Consider the following 27,771-nt stretch of genomic DNA (forward strand, 5'->3'; position numbering starts at 1 on the left):
GACCATTGTCTTACCCTATTATCACAGTATGCACTAGCCATTATTGATATTTAACACTTTCAATGAAAAAAATTACAAGTTCACAGTTAAGCACAAAAAAAAACTAAGTTAACTGAATCATTGAGTAAACTCCCAGGGCACGAAATTTGGATAACAGTTGGTACATACACTTGTAATACGTACTTAAGTGTCTGCAGAACATTAATCCCTTATTTTCAGACACAGATCTTACTTATTTCACAACTTGCTGCTGACTGATCTACAATGGTTTCCAACATGTGTCATGTGTAGAGAATTTTACAACTGAATCTGTCTATTGTTGCTTGCCTGATTTTCACAAATTACAATTAAAGATTTACTTTTCTGAGTAACTGAATAGTGGATGGAGATTTGCCTGAACTGATGGAGATTTGTTTCCATGACAGGGTTCCGCACCCTCCAGTGCATCCTGCCCTCAGCTCAAAGCTGTGATCAGACAGTGCACATGCCACTACATGCATTCGAGTCAGAAGTTCTAGTGCGTCATTGGCATTACTGTGGGCCACCCAAGGCCACAGGCAGTTTGCTTGCATAGTGTCTGCCTTCAGGTCATATCCTGAAGTATGTTGCTACTGCTGAGCAACACAGCAATTGCTGAGGCTGGTTCACTAATAAAATGTGTGTTGAATCAATGTTGGTTTCTTGAGGTCTCATCAGCCTGCAACCAGGTAACTGGAATACTAATGGCTCCTAATGCTGTCAACTTGGTTCTATCACCCACTACAGCTGCCAACTGCCCCTGGCCATTCACAACTGAAATTGAGCGAAGCAAAGCATGAGCAGAGATGATGAACTCTGCTTTCAAGTTTTCCTTTACAAATAAGGATGATGAACTCTGCTTTCAAGCTTTCCTTTACAAAGAAGGATCCAGAAGTACAGCTGTGGTTTAATTCTCACATAATGGCAAAGATGCATGGCACATATGAGAATCAGTGGCACTGAAAAACTGGTGAAATTGCAGAATTGAGCAACATGACAATGCCTGATGGAATTCCCATCAGTTTTATACAGAGTTTGCACTTATCCTTTAAGCAATGGAAAGATAGCACAGGTCATGCTCATTTACAATTAGGAAGCAGAAGCTATCCAGAAAACAACCATCTGGTATCTCTGACATCCATCTGTTGTAAAATATCAGAATATATACCGAGCTCAAACATGATGACATATCTAGAAAAGAATAAAAACCAACTACATCTAAAAAATTTCTCTGTAATTCACACTTAAGTGTTTGGCAGACAGCTCATAGAACCACTTTTGGACTATTTCTGGAGTGTTTCGCTCTCAGATATCATATGGGAAAATGAACCACTAAATTTTTACATGCGAGCTCTGATTTCTCTTATTATATCATGGTGGTCATTTGTCTCTATATAGGTGAGGGTAAACTATATACAGTAGTTACACATTCAGCAGAGAAATATGATCAAAATTGTGTCAAAAGAATTTAGCAAAATGTAAAATGTCTTTGTTTTAATCTTTATGTACAGACACACATAAGCCACCATGTGGTGCACTGTAAAAGGTGTAAGAGCTCCAATTTCTCTTACTTTGTCTGCATGGTCCTATGTGGTGCGAAATGTATGAGGGGGCCTTCAATAAGTAAAGCAACACTTTCTTTTTTAATTTAAAAATGAGGTTGGTTTTGTTCAGGATTCGGACACACCCATAGTATTCCCCACTCTTTTTGCTACAAAACCCTAATCTTCAACATAATCTCTGTTCACTGTGAAAGCCTTATGACAAAATTACTGGGAGGGCCTGAATGCCCACATGGTACCACTCTAATACTTGATGCCACAGTCAATGTCCTCCTGCATCAACAGCCTCACCATCATCCACTTACTGCTTCATGCAGAGTGCATCCTTCATTGGGCCAAACAGATCGAGTTGGAAGGTGTGAGAACCAAACTGTAGGGTGGATGGAAAACAACAGCTGCAGTCCTCTTGGGTGTGTATACTTGCACTGTCATGGAGAAGGAGTACTTCATTTGCATTTCTGACATGATGAACACTCTGAAGACGTTTCTTCAATTTCGTGGGAGTAGAGCACAATACACTTCAGAGTTGATCATTGCACTCTGAGGGAGGACATCAAACACAATAACCCCTTCCGAGTCCCTGAAGACCATTGCCATGATTTTCTTGGCTGAGGCTGTGGTTTTGAACTTATTCTTTGGAGGAGAGGTGATGTGGTACCATTCCATGAACTGCTGTTTTGTTTCTAATTTGAAATGATGAACCCATATTTCATCACCTGTGACAATGTTCGAGAAAAAATTGTGGCAATCAGCATTGTAACACTCAAATAATTATGCACAGATGATCCTTTGTTGCTCTTTATCGTCATCTGTTAAGTGGCACGGAACACACATTGGAGTATTCCAAATGGTGGACAAGTGTGTCAGCACTACCAACAGAGATATCCAGCTGAGCAGTGAGGAGTCTGTTTGTGATCCATCGACCACCTCAAAAGAGAGTGTCCGCACATTCAAAGACTGCAGGAATCACAGATGTATTTGGCCGGCCAACATGAGACTAGACATGTCTTCGTGACCTTGTTACGATGATGACTCACAGTGTTTTTGGTCACTGCCAAGTCTGACATTCTGTAAGTGCCTATGAATATCTGTGATGCTACAGTTTTTCACCAAAAGACACTCAATGTCAGCTCTTTGCGTGGACCCTACCTATGTTACAGATGGCATTTTGAAGGCTACGTATAGTGCCGCTATCTTTTGGAACTTCATAAAATTATAGTGGCTGAAGTGGGAATACTCCACAATGTCCCCCTCCAAATTACACATTTTCTCAGCTGAAAATGGCCAGAAAAAAGACAGATGTGTTGCATTACTTGTGTATTGCCCCTTGTATGTAGAATCTTTCTGCAATAAGTCACAAATGCTGAGTTCTCTAAATTTTCTCAATAACTTTTTGTGAAAAGAACATTGTCTTCCTTCTAAATATTCCCATTTAGGTTCACAAAACAAGTCTGTAATACTCATTGTTGATCAAATCTAGCAACACACCTCTGAGGTGCTTGAATACCTTATTTTACTCTGAAATGGTGCGGACCCCAAATATTTGAGCAATATTCAAAAGCGTATTCCACTAGTATTCTATATGTAATCTCGTTTACAGATGAGCTACACTTTCCTAAAATTCTCCCTACCATTTGCCTTCTCTACTACTGATCTTATGTGCTTGTTCCAGTTCACTTTGCTTTGCAATGTTACACCTATATTCAATTTTCATGACAGTGTCAAGCAGCACACCACCCATACCATAGTAAAAAATTACAGGTTTCTTTTTTCCTACTTATCTTCATTAACCTAAATTTTCTACTTTTAGAGCAAACTGTCATTCAACATGTCAAACACACATTCTTTTTAAGTCGTCCTGTACAAACAGTCACAGAATGATGCTCAGTCTTCTCCATCACATCATTTATGTGTATAAAGAAGAAAAGCAGTCCTATCACACTTCCCTGATGATACCCTTATCTGTGATGAGAATTCACCAGCCAGAACAGCAGGCTGAGTTCTATTACTTAAAAGGCCTTCAAGCCACTCTTATATCTGAGAACTTATTGTTATAACTTCAAGTTGAACAAATATATTTCAAGGAAGACGCAATACATGAAAGTCACAGATCAAGTAAACAGAGTAAGACGTGTGTACACTTTAACAGTCAAATCATAACTGAGTCCGAGTCTAGCAGCCGCTGGCTGGCTGGCCGCTTAGGTGGCGCTGCTGCTGCATGATTGGCAGACAGCGCCACATGTAGAGGACGCACATAACTGCGCGGCAGCACTTTGAAAGATCAGCGAGTCACAACACTTATTCTGTACATTCATACCTTCATTAACAGTCTGCAGTGAGATACTGTGCTAAATGCTTTTTGGAATTCTGCCTGCTGCACTTCATCTATGGTTTACAGGATATCCTATGATGAAAGGGCAAGACAAGTATCATGATGCTTTCTGGATCTGTGCTGATTTTAGGACAGGCATTTTCCTGAGTCAAGGAAATTTATCATATTCAAAGTATTTATAGTCTTTGCCCTGAGGACAACCACTACAACTCGGTTGAAACACTTATAGTCTTTGCCCTGAGGACAACCACTGCAACTCGGTTGAAACACTGGTTTATTTCATTGTTTTATAAAAAGTTGTGGCAATACACCTAGAAGGGCCCTCTGGTATTGGGCAACGCAGAAGTTGAATGCTCCCAGAACAAATGGATCTCGATGGCTGATAGAGGGCAGTGTTGCCACAGTACTGCACTCGCCTAGCGAGTGTGCTTCTGTCTCGCCTTGTGAATGCATTGGTCAACAGTGCTCCTCACAGCTGGCATAAATACCATCTAACCTCAACTGCTCAGTCAGTCGTGTACTTTGTCTGATAGAGTTCATTACTATCTACACCATATTACTGGCTACTCACCACAACTTTATTTCAATATTGGTATACCTCTCTGGTGTCTCTATTTGGATTGTGTCTTGTACTTGATCTGTTGACAGCATTGTGTTGAAATTTCATCACACTTCATTGCAGCCTAGATTGCTAGACCCTTGCTCTTGCTGTGTTGGGTCTGTTCTTTTGTCTGCCCTGTTGCTCAACTCTGGTGTGGGTTTGAGTCCCAACTGCAAGTGGTCTTCCCAACTCGAGTCATCATTGTTTCTCGCCTGTTTCTCTGATGTGTGCACCCGTATCCAGAAACCCGCAGATATAGGGGATTACAATGAGAATGAAACTGGCAGTGGAAGCCTATGTATTTATGTAAGTACAAAACAATACAAATTATACTTGTGTTAAAATTTGTCAGATAAACATCCGTTATGCAGTACATTTTCCAAAGATGTTGGACACTTCTATTAATTTAATACTTCATCTAAAACAAAGCACACATTTTGTTTGGTCCTCAGCTAATTCAATCAGGTTTAAAAATACAAGTTGATGAAATACAAATTTACCTACAAACATATGTGTCATCAGCTCATTGCTTGTGATCATGGCTGCTTACTGATGTGAAGATATCATTTCACTTTCTTATCATTCTAGACACAAAGGAATGTTGCACACAGCCTTCCATTTGGCATATAAACATGTCTACTTCTGGTATCTTGGGGATCAATTTCACTTGTTTTAAGTTGCCACATATGAGTTTTTCTACTCTAATGAATATAATTATTTTATGGTGTACCTATTCAGGTATTATAGTGATGAATGAAAGCACAGACCACATAGGAGCCACAGATATTTTATGTATGTAGTCTGTATCTTCTCAGAAAAGGTCGTAAATTTGTTCAAGCTGTTTGTTTTCATCAAGTAGGATTGTCACCTCTAGTGAAAAATGTAACTTTGAAAACATATCTGGTCATCATTTTGTCAGGTACATATGTAGATATATTGAGAAATTTATTCCTTACCTGCACTGAGCAGCACATCTCCAACAACATTGATAACAGATTCGGAAAGAGTTTTCACTGATATACCCCAGCGTTCCCGTTCATCTGCAAGTCCAGATATAAGCCTCACTGCTCGTCCCATTCGTTCCTCACAAAGTTTCATCTTTGCCTCCAGATCAGCTTTATGAGCTTCTGTTTTCTCTAATGTGTCTTGCAGCAGTTTAAGGCCATCGAGTACCTGCAGTTACAAGAAAGACTAAGACTAGTGTGCTTACATGTGAGAGTTGATGTTGTCTACAGCATATTGCTGAGTAGTACATGGATATATAAATTGCACAGTTTACTTCACCATCTACATGCTTCCATACAGAAAAAGAGAGTCGAGTGTTTAAACTATTTGTGTTTCTGGTACTACACATATCACTACCAAGGTTAGTACCTAAAATCAGCTTCTTTATAAAATATGTTATTGTTGTTGTGGTCTTCAGTCAAAAGATTAATATATGAAGCTCTCTGTGCCAGTCTATACCATGCAGCTGCTTCACCTCTATAACTGCTCCATCTTAAATCCACTTGAAACTGAATACCATAGTCAGGTCTTTGTTTACCTCGGCAATTTTAAGTGATGTACTTTCTGCTGTTAGCAACTTAACTATTCCTGGATACCTTGAAGATGTGTAATATTAATGTGTCACTTATTGCCACTGAAAAAGTGAAAATTCCTGGGCATAACATGAACAGAAAGCTGTCAGTGAAGAAAGCTATAACACTGAACTGGGTCCTAGACTTCAGACACTGTGAGTGTCTGTAGAGTAAAATTGTGCACAACCCTTCGTAAAACTAGAGTGTTGCGTGAGTGCCACACCTAAAGTGACATCAGCGCAGTATTGCACATGCAACATCTTAATCCTTTGTGGGAAAAGAATGCATTATGCAGAACCCTATCTGAAAAAAATAAAAGTCGTTTATACCACTGAAATTAGATTACATTAGATTAATACTTGTTCCGTAGATCATGAATACGACACTTCGTAATGATGTGTATTGTGTCAGGTTAATAAAAGATGTCTGTACAAGATATTACATTACACAAAATATTGCATGACACTAATGTGAAAGTTTTTTCCCTTAAGTTATATCTAAAAATTCAGCCAATGAGTAGAAGGAGTTGGCAGCTAGAAATTCATTTGATTTATTTTTAAATGTTGGTTGGCTATCTGTCAGGCTTTTGACGCTGTTTGGTAGGAGACCAAAGACTTTTGTGGCAGCATAATTTACCCCTTTCTGTGCCAAAGTCAGATTTAACCCTGCATAGTGAAGATCATCCTTTCTCCTGGTGTTATAGGTATGCACACTGCTATTACTTTTGAATTGGGTTGGATTATTATCAACAAATTTCATAAGTGAATATATATACTGTGAGGTTACTGTGAGGATCCCTAGATCCTTAAATAGATGTCTGCAGGATGACCGTGGGTGGGCTCCAGCAATTATTCTGATTACAGGTTTTTGAGCAATGAATACTTTTCTACTCAATGACGAATTACAGCAGAATATGATGCCATACGAAAGCAGTGAGTGAAAGTAGGCATAGTAAGCTAATTTACTGAGATTCTTATCACCAAATTTGCAATAACCCTAATAGCATACGTAGCCGAACTCAGACGTTTCAGCAGACCATCAATGTGTTGCTTCCAGTTTAACCTCTCATCAATGGACACACCTAAAAATTTTGAAAATTATACCTTAGATACAGACTTCTGTTCAAAGTCTATATTTATTATTGGAGTTGTGCCATTTACTTTACGGAACTGTATATACTGTGGTTTATCAAAATTTAAAGAGAGTCCGTTTGCTGAGAACCACTTAATCATTTTGTGAAAAACATCATTTACAATTACTTCACTTAGTTCTTGGTTTTTGGATGTTATTACTATACTTGTATCATCAGCATTATCATTAACTTCATTGCACAAATTGATACTCAATTATGAATCAAAAAGTGTGTACTGTGGGAAGGTTGCACAACTTGATAGTGTTTTATTTTCAAAAAATGGACTCTGCACAATGCTAATGTACTGGGTGAGACATATGGTTTGCTAATATTCCTCAGTTTTTCACATCAAACATTCTTTACAAACAGAAATTATTTTTATTATATACTGAATATGGACCTCACTGTAGCAGCATCAAATATGGATCTCCCTTATCTCCGTTGTTAGCCATAAACAAAATTTTGCTTTCATAAAACTTTCTAGTATTAACAAAATGATTAACTTTTCAATATTAGCAGCCACTGGCCAAACAAAAAGTTAAATATACTGTAGTGATTACAGAAACTATAACAGTTCTCTCAGGAGGGTCAGTATGGAGTTAGATCAGCTGTTTCAGGCAGCTACTTTCTCAGGCATAGGTTTGGTTCCTGTTGATGCTATTGGTAGGGGAGAATTCACAGGACATGGTATCTCAATAGGAACAAGAAGGGCACATTGGATAGAATGATAGCAAACTCCTTAGGTGGGGCACTGAAACTCATGGAAGTATCTCTATTTAGGCTAAGATCAGTGTATTATGATTCAACATTGAATGAAATTAAACTTGATGAGAAGCTCAGACAGGTAGGTACTAGAGATGTTAAAATATCACAAGATTCTCATAAAATTACAGTGAAAAATAATGTTGGTATACTGCATCACAATATCTGGAGATAAAAAAAAAAGATGAACTTCTTGTTTGTTTAGAAGAATTAGAAATGGATGAATTTTTAGATATGAAGCAGTAATTCAAGAAAAATAAGAAAGAAGGAGGAGGAGATTATTTTGTGCAAATAAAACTTGCATTAAATTGACACATTGCACATTAGAAAATGCTGTATTAATGATCTATAGAACAAGTATTAATGTAACATAATGTAATTTAAATGCTACTTCACATTCTAGGAAAAGTCTTCATCTTGATAATGTTATTCCACGCATTATTTACACAGGATAGTATAGAGCTTGTCCTGTATGTTTCTGTTTGTTGTAGGGTATATGTAAAACTGTAATTTATTCCATTGATTATCAACAAATGGTTAAAAAAACAGACTGACATTAGATACCAATTTTCCTTGATTTCCCTTATATATTCTTTGATTTAAACACTTAAATACTTTGTTTCCACCACTTTATAGTCTAACTAAACAATGGAAAGTCCAGGATGAAATAAAAATACAGTCTAGCTGTTACATAAGTTGTGTAAATGGTGCCACAAACTCTCTCTCTCTCTCTCTACTTACCGCTTTCATTTTAGCTTTGGCTGCTGCTAATGCTCTTTCAGTTGCCTCTAATTCTGCCTTTGCCTTTGCTAGAGCTGCCTTCTTAGGTGCCACAGCTTTATTTACAAAATAATATTTGTACATTGCATGCACCCACATACAAAGAGATGTACATGCCTTTGATACCTAAAAAGGGTAAATGAAACAATATACATCATAAAGATTAATAAGCAAAATTACAAATAATGGACACTTTATGTAAATTACTAATCAAGATAAAAGCCCAAATTGAACTTAAATATAAAACAATGAAAAGGGTTTTAAAAAATCAAATGAAAGGAATATATGCTTGGCATGTGTGCTCATTCACTCATATAGAAATTATAAAGAAGATCCTTCAAGCACATTTAACAAGTTAAACTGCAAACTAAGTAAGAGAAGTAGATATTACAAGCTACTCATGTTGGTAGTACTAACAATCGTTCCACTCCTGTACTCTATTTGTACGTAGAAAGTCACAATGTAAATAAAAATGCAGTTAGCATGAAAATTAAATCTTTTATTAAAAGCTGCTACAGTCATTTGCTGTAAGTGGTCGTTATTAGTCTGGTAACACTAGAAGATAAACTAAACAGGTAATTTGAAGGAAATAATGATGTTCCTAAATAATGTAAAAACACAAGACAGTTTTACTATTGGCCTTATACATAATTTTGAGTGGAGACACAAATATCACAGATGAAATGAGTAGCACCCACATAAAAATCCTTCAAAATTTTGGCATTTCAGTGTTTGTCAAGAGCATAAGAAGGGCATCTACAAAAACATCATCACTAAAAGAAAATCAGATGCTGATGAGTGAGCCAAAGACAGTACATGAGACTATCGTAAATAAATCATTTACGTAAGTCATGCAAAGAAGGAACTGAACCAGGACTACAAATAAACTCAGTTAAAATGAGCAATTCATTCTTCCTTTGGAGGATAATAGAATATGAGATAATGAAAATAATGTCCATATTCAAAATAAAAACATACAGTGGCTGGGATGACATATCATTTACATTACTTAAGGAATGCAAAAATGAGTTAATTAAAACCAATAATACCTTTAATAAACAGTCCAACTGGTCAGAGAACCTTTCATGAACTCTTAAAAATTACTGAGATATGTCCACTGTATAAAAAGAGAACAACTGCTGGCGTAAATAATTACATGCCAATTTCATTGGTTTCAACACTTGGCAAGTTGTTAAATGGAATCTTTCTGCTCCAGCTGACACCCAGACACCCGCAGGTACCCACCTCAAAGTGGTCCCATCCAGGCTCCGTCATCTGGGTCTTCGGGTTAGGTCGCATCCTAACTAGATACCAGTGGTTGTCCATCACTCCCAAGGCTGCTGCATCTGCATTGTGCGCACCTCTGATGACTTGTGTCCTGCCACTATGATGAGCTTCACCCATACATGACCGAATACAAACCACAGACTGTGCTGCCTCTGCATCTGCCTCTACCATTCGCACCGACACCCACAGCATGGTCTACGCCCCCTTCAGCACATGCACCAGTTTTGTTCTGGGTACTGTCACTGCCAGACAGAATATTTAGCAGCAGGCCGCCTCCATCTCCATGGCCCATGTCACAGCCACCACTGCCTTTGTCTTTTCTGCTGCCTCCATCGCTTAGTGCTTGCCCAGAGATGGACATGTATACAGTGCCTCCATAACTTTGCTCCCTTATGGTGTCTTCTGTAGGAGTGGGTGGCACACCTGTCCATGCCTGCAGCATTTCAGATTGTTTTCTCCTGTGGTGACACAACACCTGCTCCAACACCCAACTCCTTCCAATGAAGCTTGAACATTTCCATGATGAGCAATTTTCCCCGAAGGGGGAAGGACTGTCAAAACCATATACAGTGAGTGCACATAACTGTACAGCATGCACCTCCACAGCTGTTCTAAAGTGGCCACATCACAGGGGAACAGACAAAGAAGCAAGTGACATGCCGTCTGCAAATAGTCATATATCAGGTGGTGCGCCTGGTCCTCGGCCACTCTAACGTTTTCATGACTATGAAACATTTTATTGTTAAATGTTGGTTTGTGGAATTATAGCATTGTGTTTGTGCAATGTTACAATATAATCCATTCATCAGTTAAATAATATTTTTCTAGATGACAGTATGCTGTATAATTTGTCACAGTACAGTATATTTGAATACTACAAGAAACATGACACAGCATGAAACAACATCTGACTTGAAGAAAGACATAAGAGAACAGATGCAAAAAGAAACAGAAAGGGAGCAAATTTTTTAAAAACAGTGTAAGAATGTTACATAGAGTGATATGTAACATAATGTGATACCATCTGACTATAATGATAAAAGTACAGTAACTCACTGTTATTATCTTCTCTGGCTGAAATAAAGGATTTACTACATATGACTCAAGCTTGTTGATAATCTCCTCTGTTATTGACTCTTTGTCGAAATTCATGAGTGAGTTCAGAAAGTGATCTGGATTTGCAAGGAGTCCCCTTCCTGGCTCCCAGTAGTCCAATATCTTCTCACCAATACCTTTCCCTGGGACCTGCACAAAATGAATGCAATTTCAAAGTATTATCAAAGAAACAGACTGGCTACATATACATAAAACAAGAAATTAGTTAGAATTAATGGTTCAAATGGCTCTGAGCACTATGGGACTTAACATCTGAGGTCATCAGTCCCCTAGAACTTAGAACTACTTAAACCTAACTAACCTAAGGACATCACACACATCCATGCCTGAGGCAGGATTCGAACCTGCGACCATAGCGGTCACGTGGTTCCCGCCTGTAGTGCCTAGAACTGCTCGCCCACTCCGGCCGGCTTACAATTAATGATCAGATTTAAAGTTTTATCTGATTTTTAATATATTTCCACACCTTTATTTATATCATAATGATATATCAAACAATGAAAATCCATGGTGGAATGTAACAATATTACGAAAAGTAATGTTGCTACTCACCATATAGTGGAGATGCTGAGTCGCAGATAGGCACAAAAAAAGACTGTCATAAATAAAGCTTTCGGCCAGTATGGCTTTTGTCAGCAATAGATGACAGAAATGCACCCAATAGATGACAGACACGCACACACAAATGCAACTCACACACATGACTGCAGTCTTTTCGTTGTACCTATCAGTGACTCAGCATCTCTGCTTTATGGTGTGTAGCATTTCCTTTTCATAATAATGGTATATTGGTTACTCTAACCTTTCCTCACAGTATTCTGCCAACAGTGGGGAAAAACAATGCTTCAACAGCAATATTCCTTTACCATTTTGTCAAAACAGCAATCACCAAGGAGCTACTTTAGATATTGAAAGAAGCAATAGTAAATCTCTGTAAGGAACAAACATAATAATGGGTGATCAACTAGCTCCCAACCAAAATATTTAAGGAGTACCTTCCATTTGGGCAGCCATATCAATCTAATGTTAGCATGAAGCAATAAATTCTGAAAAGACCAAGGTCACATTATTTGTCACAATAACCGTGGACATAAAAATGTATGAAAAAAATCACTAACAATCACACAAATATCATTTTTCCTCCAATTTTTTGTCAACTGTAGTCAATAAATAATAAGTGATGACATAGGTCTAACCTACGCAGTGCTCATCAATGTTGTTTGTCATCCTGCCTTTGAACAGTCTCACCTATTTATATACTTAGCTATAACTATTGGAATCTTACATCACACACATTTGTTGATGATTTCCTGCTACCCTCATATTTCTTGTTATCAAAAACTGACATATTTCACAGTAAGAGAGCTGCTCAAGAGTCCAAAAGACTTTTTTTACTGTAAATATTATCCACAGCATGTATATAAATATCTTCTGAAGGACAATAGCTACATTTCAGACATATTTTACCTTTCATATTAATGGCATCTTCAGTTTGTCCTGTCTACACAAACACAACAAGATGTGCCAAATGAACAAACTGTTCTTATCACCATTAATTACTTTGTGTGTGGGTGCACAGCCCTGATGTAATTTCTGAATGACAAAACTATTTTAAACATCCATTGGAGGCTGTCAAATTATTTATCAATGATGAGCTTTGTTTCATCATGTAGTACATTACATTGCAAGCCAGTTTTGGCCTATGGACATTTTCAACAGTTTAAAAATAATACCATCAAAGCGAAAAGGTAAAGCACTAATTTAATGTTTTTACATTTAGCAAATTACAATTACTGTTACATTACTTACCACTTGTTAGCAATAATTTAGTTACATGAGATATTACAAAATGTGTTCCTGTATGCAGTAAGTAATGCACAAGATTACAGATGCAGATTTTTGAAGTGTGCATGTTGAAAAGAGTCTCTTCCCACTTAGCACTAAATAGTTTTAAAATATTAGAAAGGAAAGTTGCTACTTATCATATAGTGGAGACGCTGAGTCGTGATAGGCACAACAAAAAGATTCACACAATTATAGATTTTGGCCATTAAGGCCTTTGTCAGCAATAGACACACACACACACACACACACACACACACACACACACACACACACACTTACACACACTCATGCAAACGCAACTTGCACACACGTTGTGTTTGGGTGTGTGCAATATTGATACATTCTACCCTGGAATTTCCATTGTTTGATTTAGTTTTAGAATATGACACATATATCAACAACACAGCTGGAATTTAACAGTTATTGTTATATGCAAACTGTGACAATGTTAAATGAGTGCTTTATCTTTTTGCTTTGTTGATATCATTAATATGATATGTTGACATGGCCACAGCTTTAAACTGGCCAAAATATGATGAAACAAAGGTCATCTTGTATAAGGAATCTGACAGCCTACGGTGGATATTTAAAATCATTGAGAAAGTTCTTATGACATTGTCACTGTTCTTGTACTATAAATCTAAAGATCTTTCCAGATCAATCATGAGGTGTTTAACACCATTCAACAAAAAGAAAAAGAAAATATACAAACAAGAAAACCAAAAGATCTTGATGTGGATATGTGGTAAATTTTTGTAAGCGAAGTGGAAGTGTTTTCTCTAAAAAAAAGTGATTGTGAAAAATACGTTTCCTATACAAGGTCTGTTCAGAAAATAGGTGACCATTTTGAATAACACCCCAAAGGAGATATTTAGTTACACGTTGTTGGTAGCACTGCCTTGTACAGACACCGTTCCTCACAAGCGACTTCTAATCAAGCTGCGGAGCTATGGGGTATCGTCTCAGTTGTGCGACTGGATTCATGATTTCCTGTCAGGAAGGTCGCAGTTCGTAGTAATAGACGGCAAATCATCGAGTAAAACTGAAGTGATATCAGGTGCTCCCCAGGGAAGCGTCCTGGGACCTCTACTGTTCCTGATCTATATAAATGACCTGGGTGACAATCTGAGCAGTTCTCTAAGACTGTTCGCAGATGATGCTGTAATTTACTGTCTAGTAAGGTCATCCGAAGACCAGTATCAGCTGCAAAGCGATTTAGAAAAGATTGCTGTATGGTGTGTCAGGTGGCAGTTGACGCTAAATAACGAAAAGTGTGAGATGATCCACATGAGTTCCAAAAGAAATCCGTTGGAATTCGATTACTCGATAAATAGTACAATTCTCAAGGCTGTCAATTCAACTAAGTACCTGGGTGTTAAAATTACAAACAACTTCAGTTGGAAGGACCACATAGATAATATTGTCGGGAAGGCGAGCCAAAGGTTGCGTTTCATTGGCAGGACACTTAGAAGATGCAACAAGTCCACTAAAGAGACAGCTTACACTACACTCGTTCGTCCTCTGTTAGAATATTGCTGCGCGGTGTGGGATCCTTACCAGGTGGGATTGACGGAGGACATCGAGAGGGTGCAAAGAAGGGCAGCTCGTTTTGTATTATCGCGTTATAGGGGAGAGAGTGTGGCAGATATGATACACGAGTTGGGATGGAAGTCATTACAGCATAGACGTTTTTCGTCGCGGCGAGACCTTTTTACGAAATTTCAGTCACCAACTTTCTCTTCCGAATGCGAAAATATTTTGTTGAGCCCAACCTACATAGGTAGGAATGATCATCAAAATAAAATAAGAGAAATCAGAGCTCAAACAGAAAGGTTTAGGTGTTCGTTTTTCCCGCTCGCTGTTCGGGAGTGGAATAGTAGAGAGATAGTATGATTGTGGTTCGATGAACCCTCTGCCAAGCACTTAAATGTGAATTGCAGAGTAGTCATGTAGATGTAGATGATCTATACATAACAAAGTTCTTTATATCATTTTCTTTGCAAGATTAATTCTTTCACTGCTGTGGATGTCTATATATGTCTTGTTCAGCCACTCAGAAGGTGCTGTGGATGCACCGCTTTGGTTTTCCTACAGTGCTATTGAGGACTAAATGTGCATCCTCAGTTGCTGACCTCTCACTGCTGTGGATGAGTTATTTACATTTCACGGAGAATAAAGAATTTTCAAGTATTTATCATACAACATATGTGCCTCTTTCCATGCTATCATTTGCACAAAACCTCGTTCACATATCTTGAACTGTTTATGAAATATGATGGTTGTTATGACCACATCCTTGAACATATTCTCAGTTCAAATATAATAAACTTTCTTGAGGCTGAGAAGCTTATGTGTACAAATCAATATAGTTTCAGAAAGCATTGCTCATGTGAAACTCAGCTTGCCCTTTTCTCACATGATATACTTAGAACTATGGATGAAGGGAAACAGGCAGGTTCCAAATTTCTAGATTTCTGGAAAGCATTTGATACGGTGTCCCATTGCAGGCTGTTAACAAAGGTATAAGCATATCGAATAAGTTCACACATATGTAAGTGGCTTGAAGACTTCTTAAATCATAGAATCTAGTATATTGTCCTTGATGCCGAGTGTTCATCAGAGACAAGGGTATCGTCAGGAGTGCCCCAGGGAAGTGTGATAGGAATGCTGTTGTTCTCTACATACATAAATCATTTGGTGATGGGGTGGGCAGCAATCTGTGGTTGTTTGCTCACAATGTGTCGAAGTTGAGTGATTTTAGGAAGATACAAGACAATTTAGACAAAATTCCAGTTGGTGTAATGATGGCAGCTAGCCCTAAATGCAGAAAAATGTGTAATGTTTGCATGCAGTATTACTAGTGTCCTGCATGACACGATCAAGTTTAAATATCTGGGCACAATGTTGCAAAGTGATATGAGGTGGAATGGGCATGTGAGAACTGTGGTAGGTAGGCAAATGGTCAACTTCAGTTTATATGGACAATTTTAGGAGTTTATATGGAGAATTTTAGGACAGAGTGGTTTATTTGTAAAGGAGACCACATACAGGACACTGGTGCGACCTATTCTTGAGTACTGCTTGAGTGTTTGGGGTCCGTACCAGGTCAGATAGAAGAAACACATTGAAACAGTACAGAAGCGGGTTGCTAGATTTGTTACCAGTAGGTACGAACAACGGATGTTACAGAGTTGCTTCAGAACTCAAATGGAATCCCTTGCGGTAAGGTGACACCTTTTCAAGAAACACTATTGGAAAATTTAGAGAACCAGCGTTTGAAGCTGAATGCTGAACAATTCTACTGCCACCATTGTACAAAGATAAGATATGAGAAATTAGTGCTCATATGAAGGCATACAGGCAGTCGTTTCGCCCTTACTCTATTTGCAAGTGGAATACGGAAGGAAATGACAAGTAGTGTACACAGTACCCTCTGCCATGCACCTTATGGTGGCTTACAGAGTATCTATGTAGATGCAGACATATTTCCCCCATGTGCAAGGACAGAAATGGGCGTGTTGCATGTGGCTGTCCATGGGATATAAAAATCAATAATTCAATAATGAAATGAGATACCATTCTGAAGTCTTAAGAAAAATAACTTGTCCCAAATTAATTATAAACATATTCTATGTATTTTTACCTTATTTGGTTTGACATCTTTGACAATACAGATTGTTTCCATAACAAGATGAACCCCTGCAGGAGGCTTTTTGAGTGCTCTGACTTCGGTGATATCTCCTTTATTCAATGCTCTAAGGCTGGCTTCAGCTGCATTTAACAATGGCATTGCCTCATCTGAAATGGTGCACATATATAAATGTTGAGTCACAAAGCACTGAAATCAGAAAAATACAAAACATAGTTAAATCAGTTCAGTTGTGTACAACAGCAATGAAATACTGATCCAATAAGCCTACATCAGTCTACGACGTGGAATCCAAAACTTCTGGGACTGGTGTTGGCATCTGGAAAGTAGTAGATCTTTGCACCACTAAGTGGTGAGAGCTGCTAGCTGGGAGGACGTGTTGTGTATCCACAGTGATTTCCGTAATACTCTGTGTTTGGTGTGCGGCAATTTTATGATGTATCCACTAACAGAACAGCGTGTGTGTATCAAATTCTGTGTGAATCTCGGGAAAAGTGTTATGGAGACCCTAGCAATGATTCAACAAGTGTATGGGGGACGAAGCATGATCCGTATGCATATGTTTGAGTGGCATGCTCGGTGCAGCGCTGGCCATACAGATGTCGAAGATGATACTCACACTGGAAGGCCCGTTAGGCGCACAATGCCTGACATTGTTGCCAAACTTCAACAATTGGATCGTGCGGATTGACGTCAAATCTTTCAAGACCTTGCAGATGAAGTGAGTATCAGTTATGGGACATGTCAATGAATGCTGACTGATGAACTGGGCATGCATTGTGTCACTGCAGAATTTGTGCCAAGGATCTTGACTCATGACCAGAAGGCACAGCTTGTTGAAGTGTGCACAGACCTTCATCGGACACCCCCAGATGATCCAACCTTCTTGTCACATATTATCACCAGCAACGAGAGGTGGATTTATGGTTAAGACCCAGAGACAATGCAAAAATCATCCCAGTGGAAGAGCCAGGGCTCTCCAAGATCCCAAAAAAGCGAGACAGGTGAACAGCAAAGAGAAGAGCATGATCATCGTTTTCTTTGATACCAAGGGAATTGTGCACAAAGAATTCATCACACCCAACCAAACAGTAAATTCCGCATACTACTGTGATGTTTTGCGGCGGCTCCGTGAAAGTGTACAGCGAAGATGGCTCAAACTTTGGCATCAAGGGAACTAGGTGCTGCATCCCGAAGACGCACCCTGCTCACCAGGACCATTGTGGCAAAAAACAACAAGACAGTTGTACCCCCATCCACCGAATACTCACCAGATTTGGCGCCTTGCAACTTCGCACTATTCCTAAAACTGAAACTCAAGTTGAAAGGCTGTCGGTTCGGCACTCTAGAGAGGATTCAAGAAGCATTGCTGGCACTGATAAACACCCTCAAAGAACAAGACTTCGAGAAAACGTCTGACCAGTGGCGGAAGCACTGGGACCGGTGTGTACGTGCAGATGTGAACTACTTCGAGGGTGGTAAGGTTTTCAACAGATGGCAGCACCAGTCCCAAAAAATTTTGGATAGCACCTCATATGACCGCAATTATTTGAGATATTTCACTCTCTCTTACTGGTTTCAATTAGTAAGTATTGGACACCTTTCAACAATTTGCTAGTTTTTGCATGTGTAAATCTGTTTTTGACGACCAAACAACTACTCTGTAGGAACAAACATATATTCTACATGCATTAATTTTGAGAAACTGTTTGCTCTTTTCAGTCAAGCAAATGGCAGAGTCAATGTTGATGGTGCATTTCTTGATTCCTAAAACAAATTCAATACACTTCTGCCTGTCCCCTCGCAAGAAAAATACTCACCCATGCTTCGGATTATTGGAACATTTGACTGCACTAAAGATGTTATATTTATACATGCTAACCTTTTGCCCCTGGTTCTGCCTACATTCGAATTCGACATATATATTGAATTCTGCGTCCCTCTGTGCACGCCTCTTCTGGCCTCTATCTGTTCACCTCTTCCTCTTACCTCTATTTGTCTATTACCTCCTCCCCACTCTCTGCCTCTTCATCTCCTCCTCCACCCCTCTTTGTCCATTTCCTCCACCCCTGTGTGTCACCATATATCTTCCTTCCACCTCCCTCTGACCATACCCTACTCCCACTCTTTCTTTCCATCTTTAACTCCCCATCTTCCTCTTCCACCTGCCCAGTAACCTTCTACACTTTCCACCTGCCTCATGCATCTCTCCCTCCTCCTCCTCTCTGTCCAATTCCTCCTCCCCCTCACACTTTCCATGCCATCGTCTCAACCTGTCCCCAGCCTTGCTCGTCAGCATGTGCAGCCCCTACAACACTGTTCAATAAAATACACTCCTGGAAATTCGTTGTCCCAGGAAGGGGAAACTTTATTGACACATTCCTGGGGTCAGATACATCACATGATCACACTGACAGAACCACAGGCACATAGACACAGGCAACAGAGCATGCACAATGTCGGCACTAGTACAGTGTATATCCACCTTTCGCAGCAATGCACGCTGCTATTCTCCCATGGAGACGATTGTAGAGATGCTGGATGTAGTCCTGTGGAACGGCTTGCCATGCCATTTCCACCTGGCGCCTCAGTTGGACCAGCGTTCGTGCCGGACGTGCAGACCGCGTGAGACGACGCTTCATCCAGTCCCAAACATGCTCAATGGGGGACACATCCGGAGATCTTGCTGGCCAGGGTAGTTGACTTACACCTTCTAGAGCACGTTGGGTTTCACGGGATACATGCGGACGTGCATTGTCCTGTTGGAACAGCAAGTTCCCTTGCTGGTCTAGGAATGGTAGAACGATGGGTTTGATGACGGTTTGGATGTACCATGCACTATTCAGTGTCCCCTCGACGATCACCAGAGGTGTACGGCCAGTGTAGGAGATCGCTCCCCACACCATGATGCTGGGTGTTGGCCCTGTGTGCCTCGGTCGTATGCAGTCCTGATTGTGGCGCTCACCTGCACGGCGCCAAACATGCATACGACCATCATTGGCACCAAGGCAGAAGCGACTCTCATCGCTGAAGATGACACGTCTCCATTCGTCCCTCCATTCACGCCTGTCGCGACACCACTGGAGGCGGGCTGCATGATGTTGGAGCGTGAGCGGAAGACGGCCTAACAGTGTGCGGGACCGTAGCCCAGCGTCATGGAGACGGTTGCGAATGGTCCTCGCCGATACCCCAGGAGCAACAGTGTCCCTAATTTGCTGGGAAGTGGCGGTGCGGTCCCCTACGGCACTGCGTAGGATCCTACGGTCTTGGCGTGCATCCGTGCATTGCTGCAGTCCGGTCCCAGGTCGACGGGCACATGCACCTTCTGCCGACCACTGGCGACAACATCGATGTACTGTGGAGACCTCACGCCCCACGTGTTGAGCAATTCGGCGGTACGTCCACCCGGCCTCCCGCATGCCCACTATACGCCCTCGCTCAAAGTCCGTCAACTGCACATACGGTTCACGTCCACGCTGTCGCGGCATGCTACCAGTGTTAAAGACTGCGATGGAGCTACGTATGCCATGGCAAACTGGCTGACACTGACGGCGGCGGTGCACAAATGCTGCGCAGCTAGCGCCATTCGATGGCCAACACCGCGGTTCCTGGAGTGTCCACTGTGCCGTGCGTGTGATCATTGCTTGTACAGCCCTCTCGCAGTGTCCGGAGCAAGTATGGTGGGTGTGACACCCCGGTGTCAATGTGTTCTTTTTTCCATTTCCAGGAGTGCAGACTGATACTACTCCCAACAACATGCTCGTCTTATAGGGTAGACTACTCATGAGGGTATTGAAAATAATTAATTTTTTCCAAATGTACAGGCCGCCATGCAAAGAAGGTCAATAAAGCATGCTGATACTACTCCAGTGCAGCACACTTCTCATGCAGGGCAGCCTACATGTCAGCACCCAGAAAACAGTCTCTTGCCCCTGAATGTAGGGTGCCCTGCAAAGCAGGTTGATTTGGTAGGCCAATACCATTCTCAAACAATATGCCTACTGTGCAGGCCAGCCTATATGGAGAGACTGGAAAAACCATATTTTTGCCCGTATCTCCCCTCCTGTTTGAGCTAGAAGATCATAAACGCCAGAGTGCTGATACTGGTTAGGCCTACTGTTTCTGTGTCAAATTTGGTTCAAATTGTACAGTGGTTTGGGAGGAGATCCCAGATATACACACTTATACGCAATAGTTTTACCTTTCTAACTAAGGCTGTTCATAGATACAGCTGTACACTTACAGCCAATAGCTTTAGGAAACTCTTGCAAACTGTTGAGAGACTTGGGCCTTATAAACATTTGGTACAAAGATCAGCAGCTTACTTAGAACATAAATAAATGCCATGTAATGCATGTAATCTAATTATTATGTGATCATTGATTAACCACATGAAAGGTTTTAAGCTAGAATGATCACATTTTTAAAAAATCTAGACATGACCAGATCCTGATCCAGATTTATTAGTAAAATCATACAGAAGAGTAATTAATGCACAAATGAGGTTGCTTACAAAACCTTGGTTCAAAAATTTCTGCTTGTTAGCCAGGGACCTTTATAAAGTAACATTAATGAAGGAAGAAGGCATGAGTTGAGGAATATCTGTACTTCATTACCGGTTTTCGAATACAGATTAATGTTACTGTCTCCAAATTGTACCTTACATAATGACCAAGAGTTAAATTAGACCCATACAGGCTTACATGAAGGATTATAGAGTATATTTCTTCCAAAGCATCAGCTATGAATGAAATTTCCCTGAGATTTCTCTACCTGTTTGTAATAGCAGCACACTAATTATTACTATTTTCCTTGGTCACATCACTCACCCACCTTCTTTGTTCAAACTACCAAGAACAAAATTACAATCAGTGTTATTTTAGTTATATTTAATTTAACTGCCATTTTCTGTTTTAATTTTGTAGTTGTTAGATTTATTTTTCTCTGCTGGTAGCATCAGCCTTCTAAATAACACACCTCTCCCTTGCCACCCTGAACTGTACAACACACTAACTACATTTCATCCTTTAATATAGAGAGTTAACTTTTCACATTAATTACTATCTCAGCTATATTTCCTCACAATGAATACTCTGATTCTCACTCCTCCTTCACCTCACAAAATCGTAACCTCCTGTTTCAGCTGCTTCAGCGCTGTGAGCAAGAACTGCTATAGGGCATAAACCTCTTGGGCACCACTGGTTAAGGAATGCTGCAACCCAGAAATACTACAGGTGACTGCTTCACTCTGCAGGAAGAGGCATACTCGAGGTCTTACCTGTCAGGCAACCTCCTCCAAACAGGTCAGCAGTATGTGTCAGAGCTGTTAGTAGCTCGCTCCAACATCCATCCTTTATCTGCACTTTACAAAGAACTGGGTCTACTCTCCCTCCATCTCTACTTTCATATAATTATCCTGTTTGAAACATGGCTAAAACCACACATATCCGCTGCATATGTTCATTTCCCAGCATATACAGGATAGACTGATCAAACAAACATGGCAGGGGTGCCTGGGTCTATATACAAACTGATCCCAAAGTCTTAAGCACGTCAAACCTAAGCGTAGAAAGTCAGGCTGAATTGATGCCATTGAAATAAGCATCAATAAAAACATATCATAATGGGAGATCCGAACATAGACTTGTTGAGAGACAATCCCTACTTTTTAGTTGCAACTACATGAACAGTCTTCCATTATAATCTACACACCATAAGTGCACAGTCACACTCTTATACATTTTATCGGGAGTGTGGGGGGGCGAAGAGTAACAGATATAGGTCAAACTTCAGCTTCAGCTTCAGGCCTCTCAGCATATGATGTAGTATTCAAGGCCTACTCTGTGCTGCCCCCAGAAATCAAATTGCATATATAACTTGTAGAAACTAAACAAATAGATCATGACACTCAAACAGGCAACTTCTCAGAAACCTCGTGGCATCAAATAACCAGACAGCCCACAATTGAAGGTAAAATGCACAAACTCACTGTTCTATGCAACATACATGCCCCTATACACAGCCTGTGTAAGAAAATCTCCTGCTCCTTGGCTGACAACAGAAATACATCAAATGATGAACAACAGGAATACTGCTCACGGGTGATATAAGGCAACTCTGAAACACAGCGGTTGTGGAGAATACAGAAAGCTATGAAGCATGGCAAGGCAATGCATTTACAATGCCAAAACCAGGCATGCTCATTCTTATGCATGCAGTAATATGGCAATGGCGACTCTGTGGAAGAATCTCTGTAGCTCAGTTGTTGGAAAATCAAAATCAGCAACCACTTTTCAAGTCTCAGGCAATGAACTGAATGAATTTCTCTGCATCAATCAACTTGAGGGGCGGCAGGTGGAAAATTAAGAACTATTTCCAATTGTATGTTTGTCGCCGTTCTCTACACAGGCTCTCTAACTATCATGTTGGCAACCAGAAAGTGATAAGCAAACACGTGATGCCTGTAATTAGAGTTCACTGAGTCCACCCTGATGGAGAATAAAAGTTGTTGATTACTGAAGATCATTACTCTGAGGATTTAGGATGATGTTTGGGATTCATAGAAAATGCAGTTTACTATAACAATTTTCACTGTATTCTGAAAATGATAAAGCATAAAATTCCAGACAAAAGATTACCCCTATCAGGTATTGTACTATCAGAGCTGTACAGAGTCCATTGTGCAGATCCTAATATCCTTAGATAATGGAACTGTTCAATAATCATTATCAATGTAAATGTTCAAAGTGAATGCTCGTCAAAATTTGATGTTAACACTCATCAAAAACCACGCTAGTAATGGTAGAAAGTCTGTCCTGCGGCGACACGTGAAAATGCGACATATGCAAGCTGAGAATAAATCACTGAAGTCGTTCTGCTATTAACACTTTACCCCAATGCGAACTCATTGTTAAGTGCATATCAAGTTATGTAATACGGCATCCAAGACTGTTCCACGCAACTGCACAAATGTGACGCAGCTTCTGACACGGAGTGCAAACTGATACAAATTGAGAAGAGAACTGGGCCCTTACTCTAGCTTGCACGCTCTTCTTTATACAGCCACGGTGTGGACCGCAGAACATTTGCCTTACTGACTAGCCACTGGGCTAGCAAAACACCACTTCAATTTACTAAATAATTAACTGCTTCATTCACTGAAGGCCAATGAAGCTCTCGATTTAATTGTGCAATCAGCACACAGGTAAGTATCTATAATAATATTCTAATGTGGCTGGGTTAAATACTTTTGATGAGAGAATTATTTTAGTTGTACTACACGCAATAGATGAACACTGGACTTGCCCTTTGGAGAGACACTACAGCTATAGTTTTATAGCTACTTTTTGAAACTTCTCACATGTTTGTTATTATAGCATATCTCAATTCTACCTAAATCTAAACAATCCAGCTTTATCTAATCACTTACTTAATCTATTTTGCTCCCGAACTTTTAGGACACAAAACAGAAAATCGTGAATTTCAACCAAAATATTACTTTGTGAGATCCAGCATGCTGTTTCTATTAAATTACAATGAGAAAGAATCCGAATATAAATTTTGAAGTTTCTAGCTCCTTCCTGTTGCGCTGATGATTTTTACGTAAAACATCCAAATTTCGAAAATAGTTTAAGTTACCAAACTGAAACTTAACACATTATTATTTTAGCGACATACCTGACATGATATTAACTTTTCAGATATTTACTTTATTTTTAAAGTATTGCGCAACCTTCGAGATGTCATAGATAGTTACAGCGGACTAGGCTGGTGCACAATGGAAAGCATATGAATTTTATATGGTGTGAGTAGGCTACTTCCCTACAAACTTGCATGCACCAATGAACTATCGGCCACAAAAATACCATAACTACATAACGAACCAGAAAGCTTTCCACTTAAAACACACAACAATAAACATAAACGAACATTGATAGTGAGAATCTCTTACAAAGTGATAAACAACAATGGTATTAGCATAACCATGATCAAGAATGTCACCGACAGCTTAATACCTGCCTTAATAGGCACATTTAATTTTTGGCTCATGAATGGAATATATTCAAATTCTTGGAAAAGAAGTATACTCTGACTTATTGCTAAGATTAAAAACCCACAATTGGCATGTTATTACCAATCAATCAGCATACTATCTGTCATTCCCAAAGCCATAGAATATATTGTTCGTGGCCAAATTACTGAACACTTGTGTGATTCTACTTATTTGACAAATAATAGTCCAGTTTTTACAAACACCACAGTACAATCACTGCGCTAATCAAGGTGACTGATGGCCTGAGAGAAGCTATGGACAACTGTGAAATCACAATATTGCCACTAGTAAACTTCAGCAAATCTTTTTATACTGTCAACTTTGATATAATGCTCAGAAAGATGTGACAGCTAAATTTGTCAGACAGTGCAATGAAGTGGTTTGAAATATAACCATGAAGAAGTGGTCTGGCAGTTACTTGAAAACCAGAAAGCAACACTGAAGTGAAACTTCCTGGCAGATTAAAACTGTGTGCCCGACCGAGACTCGAACTCGGGACCTTTGCCTTTCGCGGGCAAGTGCTGTGAGTACCGGACGTGAGTCGTGCTTCGGTAGCTCAGATGGTAGAGCACTTGCCCGCGAAAGGCAAAGGTCCCGAGTTCGAGTCTCGGTCGGGCACCAGAAAGCAAAGTGATGTCTATGGTAATGAAAAATTGTACTGGGAACATGATCTTGGAGTGCCGCAGGGGTCCAATTAGGCCTACATTTGTTTTCCTTGTATGTCAATGATATTTCATCAGTTTGGTCTTCCTGTAATATCATTTTTACACCAATAACCTCCAGCTATGGCCAAGTACCTGACTTAAAGGTATAAATACTGTGATTGCTTAGATGAATGATGATCTGTCTTCACTGGTGAAGAATTATGTGTAATTTTGAATGAGCATTTAAACTGCACAGAGAATACAGTGGTGAGTGCCACAAGACTTCCGTCTGCCTCTACACCACCCTTAGGAAGTTTTGAAACTTATTTCCACCCTGAAGAGAGAGCAGGCACCGTACTATGCTGACAGCAGGCTTGTGATTGAGTGACAGCCTTTGGAGGTCACGGCTGTTGACATGAGTGGTGTTACTTCTCATGGTGGTGTGGAGCCGTAATTGCCCCTCACTCTGTTCCAGTCACCTCAGCAGCAGGTGGAGACAGCTGTGTGCAGCATTCGACCTGCTTCCCTCTGGTGGGAATCAGACGGTAGCTGGTGCTGGGGCACCAGTTGTCACTTGGAATGCAACACTGGTGACAGAAGGTGCACACAGTAGGACAGTGGGGTTGTAGCACCAAGTCTCAGAAAGGTGCTTCAGTTTTCTATTGCACTCAGCTATTCTCATCTCACAATCCTGTTGTGTATATGTTATAGTGACCCACGTATTGCCACAATGGCCTTATAAGCCTGTGGCTTCTAATGAAATGTCCTATGGCAAATTTCTCTCTCATTCTTATTCCTTTTGCTAAAGACTTATTACTTTTGCTTAAAAACCGGGTTGCATCACTGCAGTGTCCCCCTCCACCAAGATGAGTCCCTCAGGACTTATTCTTACTGTGGCCTGGTTCTCTACTGCAATCACCTTTATCCTTACTCTGTAAAACAAACACATAATACTAAATCAGCTACTCTTAACTACTACGTAATTACTATATTTATCAGCAACTTTGTTAATCTACCTTTCATCCGTTGCTTGGGGAATCCAGTCTACAAGAACTTGAACTACTCCTGGATTGGGTTTTCACATGGCTTGTCATTTCAAATACATCAAATCTAGGCACAACAAAGAGTCACTATGCGGATAGGAACTGCTACACATGTCATGGTTACCTAACATCTACCATCCCAATACTGTTCCACACGCTGCAACAATTACTTTTCAGTGATCTGCCCATCATATGTTGCTATCACCTGACTTAGTGAATAGGCCAGGCTTGGTTCCCAGGTGTCATAAAGTAAGGCATGGTTTTGTTTGGACAATACATCTAGAGGTTTATCTTACCAATACAGCTGTGACTATGTCACATTCGACAGAGTAACCCCCATTATCGTAGCTGGTAAATAAAATGTGGGTCCCATAATATCACACACAGTCCCATTGTTTAACAGTCCACCACCTCACAGCTCTAAATGTCTTGCCCCCATGAGTTTCCATTGCTCAGCGCAACTATGCTGCTACGATATTGTATACTGAGTATATCCAATGAAAACTTGTTCTCTGAAAATAAGGTTCTGATTTGGTCACCCCTTTTTGGGAAGGACGTACATCCATTTTGCCCCTGAACAACTGCATGATGTGCTCCCACCTACTGCTATCTTGCAAGTCAGGCACATGCTTACTACTCTGATCTGACATTGCTAAAACTCATCCTCTGTCATCACCACATATCAATGCTCATCTGCTGCCAATCCAATATTAACAGTCCCTCCTCTCTCAAGTGCACAAGTTTTCCAACTGACACTAACTTCAATAGATAAGTGTGCACTGTGTAACACCTAAACATTGCATCCTTACTCACTACTGGTATCATTACTGGTACATATAACCCCACGTAATCCAATGTTATGGCCACCATAGTACCACGATAGTAGACAAGCAAGTTCTGGCTGCTTGGCTATGCTACTAGCTGTCATTCTGGTCTCCTTGTACCTTTCACAACCCCTTCATATACTGTTTAGTTGACAGCAAGAGTGGGATTAACTGCCTATCTAGTGCATGAAGGACAGTTTCCTGCAAGATCATTAACTCCACTCTTGCATCCCACATACTATATCCTAGTGACTGCAGCAGTTTTGTCATCATTATTCTTGCACCTGATACTTGCATCTATGTTTGTACCACTTCCAACTCTGAATTTAGAGTGCTGGATGAGGCTCTGGCATAATCCTTTTATCCCTAGTGTGCTGTCGAAGCATGCACATGTTACTTAACTCGCTGCTCTCGAAGTTCACGATCTGCATGGATTTCCATTCCGTAGTTTTATTTACCTTCACTAACCCCCTTGCGGCCTCCACAGTTTTGTTCAATTTGATTATATCGCTTGTGTCTGGTGTCCTCCTGGACTCGTACAGCACC

General features: G+C 40.1%; 1 protein-coding gene across 1 annotated transcript in view; it reads right to left on the reverse strand.

Moving 5' to 3' along the window:
• LOC126278931 (dynein axonemal heavy chain 1-like) overlaps positions 1-27,771 on the reverse strand; it is an 825,957-nt gene that overhangs the window by 210,160 nt on the left and 588,026 nt on the right. The window contains 4 exon segments of the mRNA XM_049979209.1: positions 5,470-5,686; positions 8,726-8,890; positions 11,108-11,296; positions 16,656-16,810. Of these exon segments, the coding sequence (XP_049835166.1) occupies positions 5,470-5,686; positions 8,726-8,890; positions 11,108-11,296; positions 16,656-16,810 (726 nt within the window).

Source organism: Schistocerca gregaria, chromosome 6, assembly GCF_023897955.1.
Source record: "Schistocerca gregaria isolate iqSchGreg1 chromosome 6, iqSchGreg1.2, whole genome shotgun sequence".
Classification (NCBI taxonomy): Eukaryota; Metazoa; Arthropoda; class Insecta; order Orthoptera; family Acrididae; genus Schistocerca; species Schistocerca gregaria.